Source organism: Pholis gunnellus, assembly GCF_910591455.1.
Source record: "Pholis gunnellus genome assembly, chromosome: 19".
NCBI classification, from domain to species: domain Eukaryota; kingdom Metazoa; phylum Chordata; class Actinopteri; order Perciformes; family Pholidae; genus Pholis; species Pholis gunnellus.
The window spans coordinates 7,674,674-7,686,232 of NC_136546.1; the positions used below are offsets into that span (position 1 = coordinate 7,674,674).

Here is an 11,559-nt window from a genome sequence, read left to right on the forward strand (position 1 = left end):
ACATCATCAAGGGACCTATCATACAATCCTACATAAAACAGTCAATATACATTTAATTTACAGTATTACATATTTAGAATGAATAGCTACACTTTTATGTCCAGTCGTTTATTTTGTCTGTACTCCACAAGGTGGTTTATACTGAAAAGGAGTGAATAGAACAAATGACATATGTGCTAGGTTATAGAGTTGAATACTTACCAACTAATGTTTGCATGATTGAGTGTCATACTGTAAAACACACTCACACACATACACACACACAGACACACAATAGCTGCTCTGTTTTTCTATGCTGCACCGAAGTGTAGCTGACAGTACGACTGAGTGGCAGCCAGGTCTTTATGTCTCGTCCTGATGAGGCGTCACAGTCAGCACTTTGGCCGTGGAGGAGTTATGACTTTAGAGCTCTGCCTTTATGAAGCAACTGCCAAAGATAACACCCAGAGCTCCTTCAGGTTATTTTCACGCATTGGCTTATTTGTCATCTCCTCTTTTAACCAGAGAAGCAAAAACAATGTCATTGGTTGAAAATATGTTTGAGTATGTTTTATTCCACAGTATTGATACCAGCAGGCTTTTGCTAATGTTAATGTTGAACAATGACGTATTTTTATGGAAGCAGGAACTATCATCTTTAGTAGTGGTTGCTCTCCTCGTCATGATAAGTGCCAGCAGATCGGACTTCCATAAACGCTCTTAGAGGCAGAGTCACAGTTATACCTCAGTGGGCGGAGTCAAGTATTTACAGCAAACTTTATTGACAAAATAGTATTAAGAAAGATTTATATATCAGGAGCTTTTCACATCCATGACCATGACATTTATGATTTTGAATAGTCAGCCTAACAACAACAGGATATGTACAACATATTATGGCTAGATTGAGCACTAAAAGTCAGTTTAGGCCATTTAGTTACAGATAAATTAGGAGATTATCAGTTGGAGATGGGTGCCATTTCCACTGACTCTGATTTTTTTTATTCTACGATCAAACACCTCTACGTATGTGTAACATTGCTGCTTTTGGAGGGAGGTGCAGTAACAGTGGATGCTGCATTTTGTATGCAGGGAATATTCATGTAGGATTAACTGTACAGTGGGTTATAGTTTATGTTTTAAAAAGTAAAAACACAGTTGCTTTGTCCAGTTTTTAGATTAAAATACGGAAGGAATATGTTTTCTTAAAGATAAATCTAATTCAAACTAACAATTTGCTGGTTGATATGGATTGTGAAGAATTCAACATGTGAAACTTTTGCAGAGCAATCACATATCAAAACCATATGGGCACAATTCAAACCAGAAACAATATGCAACCATGTCTCCTCCAGTTGACCCTCTTCTCACAGCTAAATGTATTTTGACTGGTGTTCCTTCCCGGTAAAGTTGCAGCCTATCAGATATCAACAGGATAACATTGTTGTGATGTGATTTCCTGATTAGTTACGGGCCCTGCTGACCTCAGATCAGTGCTTCGGTCTCATGCAGTCAAATAACCAGAATACTTTGATTGTATAGAAGAAAAGCAGCATAATGCCGTACCCTCTGAAAGTGAGAACACATTCCAAAGTGCACTTAACCACTTAAATGTGTCATTTTTTAAAATGTATACATGGTTGTACAAAGACCTTACTATGCTTTACTTTGGCATTATGGCTCTAAGCACATATGCGTATACACGTGTCTTTTTTTTTATTACATTGTGCTGGTCATAGCACATATAAGGGCTATGGAGTTAACAACAGGCACAAATAAATGCCTAAATCAAACACGATTATGTCAAGAAGATACCTGATACATAGCTTCACTTTACTTTAAAAAATACACTTTTTTACTTTGTGTTTGGTTGATTTGTACCACTAAATTGCTGAATATGCACTGCTGAAGTAATAAAATGTAGATGTGTTTAAACAGGTGAACTTTGTTTCTGTTTTGATTGTTTTTTTAATTGGAAAGAGGCACTTTCAAGAAGTCCACAGGTGAAGAGAGAGTGGGGACGTGATCAGTGGTAGAATGTAAGTAAATACATTTATTACTATAGCCTACTTAAAATACAAATTTGAAGTACTTTTACTTTCCCTGAGTATTTCTATTTTATGCAGCTTTATATTTCTACTCCACTACATCTCAGAGGAAATAATTTAGTTTTTACATTTTTGCACTTTTTACACTTAAAGCACATTTTTCTGTTAATACTTACTTCACTAAATTAAGGTTTGAATGCAGGACTTTTACTTGTAATGCAGTATTTTTACAGTGTGGAATTAGTATTTCTACTTCAGTAAATAATCGGAATACTCCGTCCATCACTTTGTGTGTTTAAGTTACACACATCCCAAGCGCTGAAGCACGTGGGTCTGGACACCATGTCTGTGCCTCGATTGACAGCTCTGAACAGTAATTACAAGTATGAATGTTTCCACATGTGAAGCGGATGTAGAAATGATTGGATGAAAAATCACCTGATGTCCGACACACATGGCCGACAGTCAGAGCAAAGACTGTGAAGCCGGTTTGACTCAGGTCAACGTGGTTTCACTTATTCTCCAGGAAGGTAAGACTTTATATTAGTTTTTATTTGATAAAGTAAAATATATGATGTAGGTTTGCAAGTGGAACCAATTTTACACATATGTAGATGGATGATTTAGATGGATAGATATACATAGATATATGGATAGATAGATAGATAGATAGATAGATAGATAGATAGATAGATAGATAGATAGATAGATAGATAGATAGATAGATAGATAGATAGATAGATAGATAGATAGATGCTTATTTAACTGATGCAGAGAAGCATTTGTAATGGAATAAAATGGGATGTCCATGTTTTGCTTGGTAAGTCCTCTCCTCATGTTCACCAGCTAGTCTTTGACTGTGTCTGTCTGTTGTTTGGTGTTGAGCAGGTAGTGTAGATTATGTTCAAACAGCTCATTATTATCTGTGCATTCGTTTCTACGAGCGACCCCTTTCACATAAACCTATTATTAACATAAACATATTCATTACAGCTGCTTTACAATTGTGATAAAATCTTTGAGTGTGTCCAAAATTCTTCTTTAGTTGCTCCTTAGTGCGCTATAAATTCCTTCTATCATTTTATTTGAGTGTGAATACAAAGTGTAACATTCATCACACTACTTTCAGGTAAGTATACGAGAAATGCACAATGCAAGAGTCCAATTTAATACTCACTATAGTGTAAGCTGTTGTGTATTTATTTTGTAATAAGTAGTTTAACACGGGCCCACCTGGGACACCCTCCAGAACCCTTGCGTGTCTTACAATAGCACTAATAGCAGCATCTGTATCCGCTCATGTGAGTATGTGTTGCTACACATTACTTATTTTTCCCGATTGTAAACGTGTTACACAATAAAATGTTTTCTACAGGCCCCGGAGAACAACATCCAGAGATGAGAGGCATGAAATTAGCCAAACCACTGGTCCGATTTCTACAATGACCGCAACAAAGAAAGAAGAGAAAGACAACAGATGGTGAAAATTCTCCTCAGCATCAGCTCCCTATGAGGGGGTCCGCCTTCCCTCCCTCCTCTTCATCCCATCGTTTGGCAATTAGAGTCGCTGGTTAGACTTTGGTGGCTTTTTCTGCTTTATATGACCGAAAAGAAAGACACATTCTCACCAGTATAAAACACAACCAGGGAGAGAAAGAAAAGAGTCTTGACACATGAATCCTGGGTGGTCCTTTACATGAAGTGTTGTTGTATCCATTATCTTAAAAAGTCTGAAATTTCTAGTCTAGTCTATTTTCCTGAATTTCATTAAGTTAAATTAAGTATTCGCAGAAGAGGCTGTTGTATCCACAACCCGAAAGTCATGACTCCTATGAGTTTTGTTTTTTTACATACAACTGTGATTAATAAATGTCCTTTTTATGTGTTTTTTTGTTTATACGGCCATTTTGAAGACATGTTCTGTCTCATATGTGAACAAAAAATCTGGTTGTGTCAGCATAAACTTTAGACAAGAGGCAGCATTCATTTAACAAAAACGTGTTTGCATCTAAATTAAGGGACACATATTGCTTAACTGCCAATTTAATTATGTTTTTTGTACTGTACATGTGCCGTTTCAGATATGTCACACTGGATGTTCCTTTTTTCTTTTTAATAAATTGGTCCCTTAATTGAAAACCTTTCTACTAAAAAAGATGTTAAACTGAGGATCAAAGTTCATTTTAGACATTGAAAACAGCAGTTGAGAAAACCACAAGGCCCATTTAGCTGTTCGTGGGGCTTTCAATCATCACCTGTTGAGATTGTTATCTCCATTTTATTTTTTTTAAATAAAATTTTTGCTTTCTTTAAACTGTAGTGATTCTGATTATTTGAGAGAAAGCACACGAGTTATTGAGTGCTGAGAGGAAAACATGTCGTATTTATACAATGTAAGCGTGTTATTTAACAATTTGCAAGCATACAGCATATGACACATAGAAGTCTTTTCCCAAAGTTTCCAAAAAAGTAAGTACAACATTCTAATAAATAGACATAATAAATAGACATACAATACAATTCACAGTGTCATAGTAAGAAGATTTAATATTCGGAAACCCAAATAGTTTTTGTGCATATTCGTGAAAGTCCTGGATTCCGTTCAGTTGAATATTTTACACGTGAATGTATTTCAAACCCATTCTGAAAATATAATGTTGAGTTTTGTTGTTGTTTATATCTGATTGTATCTTATCTGGTTGTATTATTGCAATTTCTTAATAGAGCATTAATCTTCTTCAAGTTGCGTGAATGATCCATGGAAATGAGAAAAGTTGACACACTCCTCTAATTTTGTATCTGAATCATTACATTAGGGTATGTAATTGTTCTTAATTGGATCGTGACATTAATTATCATCCTCTCTTTCTTTCTGACTGTTTCTCTGTGGTCTGACCAGAGAGGAACCCATCCTTATTCTATTAAATGCACCACAACATGTGGCAGCATGAGCCCACAAACATGAGCTCATGTCCCCTCAGGAGAACGAGAGATGGGGAGAAACAGAGAAAGAAAGCAATAGTTCCAGAGTTCCCATCCATGTCCAGTTGTCATCGGACCACATTCCTGCTGCTCTTGCTCATAATGAAACGGTTATCCCTCCATACAATGAGAGGACCGAGCTGGGAACATCTGCCGTGTATGTGAAGGAGATGAAACAATAACGGGATCATGAGAGTCGAGGTCAGGGTCAACTTCATCGTTTGAGTGAGTGAAAGTCTTTCAGACAAGTCCCTGACATTAAAGAGAGAACAGACACATGCTGTGATGAAGATCAAACAAATAAAGTACTGTCATATAGTTCTCGAGAACTCAAAAATCCCTAAATCCCTAAATAGTGAATCCCAAAACGTACCTGGCACACTTCATTTTCTTTAATAAAAGCAAAAAACAAGGAAACAACATCCTCTAAGTCAGGGAACAGTGTTGATATGTTGATTATTGAAATAGTGGATCTATCTATCTATCTATCTATCTATCTATCTATCTATCTATCTATCTATCTATCTATGTATGTATCTATGTATATATCTGGCTATCTATCTATGTGTACAATTGGTTCCACTTGCAAACCTACAATATATATTATAATATAAAGCCTATAAAATCGATCCATCTATTTTTTGCAGACTTGCAAACCAACTTGCAACCTCCCACCATAATATACCATCATTTTATAACGTCACTGACCTCAGCTGCTGAAATGCTGTATTACAACTGTAACTGATTGAAATGATGTTCAAATATAATAAACAATATTTCCTGTTTATAATCACAGTAGAACATGTGTACTCAGTACAGCCTTTCAAACAAATACACCAGGTGTGCAGTTTAGCTATACTCTGCTGTTTATCATTTCCAGCCGCAACCGACATTCGTTCAGTTTGTCCCTCTGCGGCCTCCACTCCGTACAGCCTGGTGAGACGGAAGTAACCTTTTGAACGGCGCGGTTTAATTTCAGAATTAGCAGTTTGGAAGTGACAGTGAAAGAAAACGCAGGTAACGTCAGATTTGTTGACTAAATTATTCAGTTATTTGACTCAAAACACTATGAAAACAACGTCAATCTGACTGTCGCCATTATATCATGTGTAACGCGTCAGAAGAATTAACATTACGTTATTTGTTTTCTTAGACAGAATGGCCTCCCCTGCCACATTCATCGACGAAGGCGCTTTCAAGACCCCTAAAAACGCCCGAGTGAAGAGCGTTGTAAGCAGCGGAGGAACCCCAGTCACCATCCCGGCCTCGCCGTTCATGAAGAAGCTGGGCTGTGGGACTGGAGTCAACGTTTACCTCATGAACAGGTTTGAGGTTTTCTCTATTTACAAAAATAATTAATAAATAGCTTTACTCCTCACCTACCATATATCTCCTCACCCTACACTTGCCTTATACAATATAACAATAAAGCTTTAGATATCTAAAACGATGGGTTGCAGTTTTATCGTGTTGATAATTGACCTTAAATGATTCATGTTCAAATGCATCTTCAGTATAAATTGAGAATAACATTGTTTAATTGTGCTGTTCCCCAAGCCGACTACATTGGGTCATTTTCACGTGTGTATATAAATAATATGTATGTACTGTTGATCAAATGAATCCTAGAATGGGAAAGTTGAATGGGTCTCCCTGGGCTGTCAAGAAGATCAACACCAAGTGTGCAACCAAACAGCTGGCGGTTTACCAGAAGCGCCTGAACGAGGAGGCGGAGGTCCTGAAGGGAATTGATCATCCAAACATTGTTGGTAAGACATGGCAGCCGTGCAGTACACCTACTGTGTTACAAGCGGACACATTCCTATACTATATCAGCTTTTTCATGGCTTGTTAGCTGAGTTTACATCTTTATTTTGTTCGGCCATATTGTGTTAGTTTCTCTGCTTTGTTCATTTTGTTTCCTTATCCCAACATCAAAGGGTTTCGTGCCTTCACCACGGCCAAAGATGGATCAAAGTGTCTGGCGATGGAGTACGGAGGAGAGCAGTCCCTCAACGACCTGATCGAGAAGAGGAAGGAGGACGGCCTGAAAGCTTTCCCTGCTGCCAACATAGAAAAAGTAGCGCTGCATGTTGCTCGTGGCCTTCAGGTAAATCACACATTGTCTTCTACCTGGCGTTACTTAACATGAATCATCTCTGGATTCACTTCACACCTGTGTCCCTGTATACTACAGCTACTACTGTAGCTGATACCTCCTCCTGCTTGTTAATATTCCTCCAGGATCCTTCTCCGGTTTCTTTGACAGAGAAAAGACTAAAAGGTGGATGCTATATGTAGAATATTTCACCACTTTACCTTGCCATCAGAGAGCAGGGAACTGAAGCCGTTATCTGTGCTCTCTTCAGAGCCACAGATCACGGAGGTTCCAAACTAACGTGGCGTGAACAGCAGTACATTGCTTGACTTCCGTGCAGCAGGTACTCCCGTCTGCTTCTCCAAACTGGGAGCATGCTGACCGAAATCTAAGTTACTGTGTAATATACTGACTGTAAGGATGCATATTTACTGTATATGTAGCATCGACATGCAGAAATCTACATCAGGTCACGTGGGTAAAACTTTTTAGCGACGCTTTGGAAAATATAATTTTGATACAAAACGTACACCAAAATGTGAATGTTCATATTAATTATTGATGCTTTAGTGCAGGGGTGGCCAACCCGCGGCTCGCGAGCCGCATGCGGATCTTTGCCCGGTTTCATGCGGCTCTTACGTTCATATCGAAGTTTGTATTTGTGTTTTTTTAATGTTCGTGTTCGCTTCGCTTGAGTTAAATACGGTATTTTCGTCAAACGCGCATGTGCGGCCACAGATTACGTTCCTCGTCGACCCATTTAACGCCGAGACGGACTGTTTGAAAGCCCCGCTTTAAGTAAAAATGTAAAAGTCGGACAATTTACAAATATCCGTTGTATCGCGCAAGGCGGAATTTAACCATGGGACCTAAAGTTGTCCTCAAGTACAGTCCTTTAGTTAATGTACTTACCGGTAGTTAATAACCACCACTGCCTACCTGCCACTCATGAACTCATGTGTAAATGTTAATGTGTGTGTAGTTGGGAGTGGTTCGTTCTTACCCAAATCACATTTGTCTCGTCTGAACATCAGCCGTCTTTAACATTTCATTTCAGAAATGAGCGGTGTTTAACAAAACTAAACGCAGGAGTGTGTTTCTCCCCGCAGTATCTCCACAGTGAGAAGAAGCTGCTGCACGGCGACATGAAGTCTTGTAACGTTGTCATCATGGGCGACTTTGAGACCGTCAAGATCTGCGATGTCGGTGTGTCTCTGCAGCTGGACGAGAACATGAGAGGTAACGATGTCATTCTAAATAACAATCAGCCGTGTGTGTGTGTGTGTGTGTGTGTGTGTGTGTGTGTGTGTGTGTGTGTGTGTGTGTGTGTGTGTGTGTGTGTGTGTGTGTGTGTGTGTGTGTGTGTGTGTGTGTGTGTGTGTGTGTGTGTGTGTGTGTGTGTGTGTGTGTGTGTGTGTGTGTGTTTTACAAGTGGGAATAATCATGGATAAAAGCACAGAATTTTTGATTTGGAAGGAACTGGAAACAACGGTTTATAGCAGCTGATTCTGTAATCTCTCATGCAGATTGTGAAGCCCTCTGAGGCTAATTTTTGATTTGTGAAATTGAGCTATCCAAATAAAACGTAATTGAATCAAATCGACTTTGTTTTTGTGAAAACTAATTGCAAACTTCTGGATCTTTGCTTTGTTGTTGCAATTGTAAAGAAAACCCTGAAGAACATAAACTCTTTGTTTTAAAAAAATAAGATATTGGCCATTTTAGAAACAGACAAATTGAACGAATGTATTGTTTTGTAATTAGATTGTTATTCAGTCCAATTTAGGTTTCATTACTTCCGCCAAGAGGATTATGTTTTCGTTTGTGTTTGTCAGCAGAATTCTGGACACACTACTGGTCACATTTTCATGAAGCTCAGTGACAGGATGTAGCATGAGCAAGGAAGAAGCCGTTACATTTAGGAGTGGCTCCAGATCACGGGGCGTGATGATATTTCACTTACAGAACGAGCATGGCGGAGGTCTGCGCTCTGAGTGCTCGTCTAGTTCTCCGTTTCTTCTCTCTGCCCTCAGTGTCGGACCCAAAGGCAGAGTACATCGGCACAGAGCCATGGAAACCCAAGGAAGCGCTGGAAGAGGAAGGAGAAATCACTGACAAGGCGGACATCTTTGCCTACGGTCTGACTCTGTGGGAGATGATGACCCTGGCCATGCCTCATCTGGAGATGCTGGATGATGACGATGATGAGGATGACGACGACGAGGAGGTTGAAGGTGAGACGCTCCGTGGATACAGGAAGCCCTGAAGTTTGCACTCTTGAGTTTTTCAATTACATTTGATTAAATATAGTGCTGACTCTTTTCAATGACGTTTGTATTGCATGCTATACTATTACTGACAAAGCATACCATGACCTTTCATGCCAAATAAATGTCATGAAAAGTGATTGTATTGCATGCAAACATAAACGTTAATGTCATGAAGTCCTATTCTTTTATCAAATAGTCTGATAGTCACTATAGTGTGAAATTAAATAGTCACAGTAGTAGTATTTAAGGACAATTTACTGTCATTATGCAAATCAGGGTTGCACAACGAATAGCAGTTGTAGTCCATTTGCTATTCTTGTAGTGAATCTTTTTTAATTTACCGCAGGAGGAACGTAAACAGCAGCAAACATTTCAGTTTGCAGATAATATGGCCAGCGTCTTTACTTATAAAAATCAACATTAGCGAAACATTGTCCATGAACTTTGATTATGTTTGCGTACCGAGCATCATGATGTAAACAGAGAGTCCTCTTCATGTCCCACCCGAGTCCTGCGCTCTGTCCCTTTGTCACCCAAGTGTTGCTTGATGCCACGATGAAGCCACGTCTCTGATTCAGGAGCAACAGTCAACGAAATACGGTTGCGTGGTTAGCCTGAAGTCTTATTTCATTTTCTTTTGACTGAACATCAGCCAGGAGCAGACTGGGTAGTGGAAAGCCGAACTATGTTAGCTTTATAAGGAAGTCATCGATTAGAGTGAAGAAAAAAAGTCAGTTCAAATAAAGTCATAGAATAGCGTGTCGAACATCATTAAAAAAAAAGATATAGTACAGAATATGAAAGTAATGATATAGCATAAAAAAGTCATAGTATACCAAGTAAAAAAAGTAATACAAGTCATCGTAGAATGTCGTAATAAAAACATACGGTATGTCGAAAAAAGTCTGTAAAAAAAAACATAGCATGGTGAAAGATGTCACTCATAATATAGCATCTTAAAAAAAGTTAAACTTGAAAGTCATAGAATGGTATTGTAGAAAATGTATAATATGTGTTAAAATAAGTCAATATAAATAAAGGTTAATAAAAAGCCCTAATCATCAGGTTTGATTCTCTCATGCAGCAGCTCATTAAAGTCGTGCTGTGGAGTCTTTATTGGACTGGATGCAGCTCTATTAGCAGGTAGAGGATCTAATATAAGATTCCTAACCTGGTGTCAGATCCCCCAAAACAATTAAAGGGACAAAGGAGAAATCCTCCCAAATTGTACTCCCTTTTACTTCAATACTTTCACCTCTTCCAATGAAACAATCTGAGAACGAAGAATTACCTTTTGGTTGAAAAAGATCACAAATCCTGCTCGTGATAATGTTTAGGAACTGCAGTTGAAAAGTGAAGTGCGTTTTAAAATGTTGCGTTTGTATTTCAGACGACTCGATGGAGGAGGGTTTTGACGAGGACGCCTACTACCAGAAGCTGGGAACGAGACCGGTGCTGGACTTCGACGCTCTGGGCAGCTCGTACCAGAGGACGGTGGAGCTCTTCTATCTCTGCACCAACGAGGACCCCAAGATGAGGCCCTCAGCCGCCCAGGTTGTCCAGGCTTTGGAGAGCAACGCCCTGCTGGATAAATCGTCCAGCGAGGTGATCGTCATCGACTGACGTCATCGTATAAGCACTAGTTTATTCAGGGGGGGGGGGTTGTATTCATTTAGAAGCTCAAGCAAATGCATTCGACGTGAAGCTCATCGTCATCTCTACTGTACATCTTTATGTTGACTCTCAATAGCACATTATTTTATTTGTATGTCTTTGTTATAAAGTTTTTTTTTCCCATGTAAATGTTTTTACTTTCTCATTTGTTTCTGCACTTCTGTAAACTTTGATATTTCTTGATAAAACTTTTGAGCTCTATGTTTTTATTTTATATCCTAACGTATCGGTGTGTGTGTGTGGTGATCAACTGCGCTGCAGCTCTGGTTAACAGGAAGGTCTTTTATGCATACCAATTGATTTTAAATATTAAAAACTTGTGGGTATTATTTGTTGCCGGGTTAGATGAGAAGATTGATACCATGTCTGTAAATATGAAGTTATCTTCGCTTTGGTAAATGGAAAGCAGCTTTGTTTCCAGTGTTCATGCCAAGCCATCTGGCTGCTGACCCTACTGTCACACCGTATGTATCAATCTACTCATCCCACTCTTGGCAAGAAGCAGAGC

The 11,559-nt window shown here is 38.8% G+C and overlaps 1 protein-coding gene across 2 annotated transcripts; it reads left to right on the plus strand.

The window, feature by feature from the left end:
* Positions 1-5,940: 5,940 nt before the first annotated feature.
* Positions 5,941-11,554, plus strand: pbk (PDZ binding kinase). 2 transcript variants are annotated; one of them, XM_079180605.1, is made up of 7 exons: positions 5,941-6,026; positions 6,167-6,334; positions 6,639-6,778; positions 6,950-7,119; positions 8,217-8,346; positions 9,141-9,341; positions 10,768-11,554. In XM_079180605.1, exons 2-7 carry the CDS (start codon positions 6,168-6,170, stop codon positions 10,998-11,000), a joined length of 1,041 nt encoding a protein of 346 aa, XP_079036731.1. In that variant the 5' UTR covers positions 5,941-6,026; position 6,167; the 3' UTR covers positions 11,001-11,554. The 2 variants fall into 2 exon arrangements, with proteins under 2 accessions (XP_079036731.1, XP_079036730.1); XM_079180604.1 differs by having other exon boundaries at positions 5,957-6,026; positions 6,163-6,334.
* The last annotated feature ends 5 nt before the right edge of the window (positions 11,555-11,559 follow it).

Coding starts and splice junctions, on each gene's coding strand:
- pbk (XM_079180605.1), top strand. CDS start 6,168: ATGGCCTCCCCTGCCACATTCATCGACGAAGGCGCTTTCAAGACCCCT. Junction 6,779..6,949: donor TGATCATCCAAACATTGTTG/GTAAGACATGGC, acceptor CCAACATCAAAG/GGTTTCGTGCCTTCACCACG. Junction 9,342..10,767: donor CGACGACGAGGAGGTTGAAG/GTGAGACGCTCC, acceptor TTTGTATTTCAG/ACGACTCGATGGAGGAGGGT.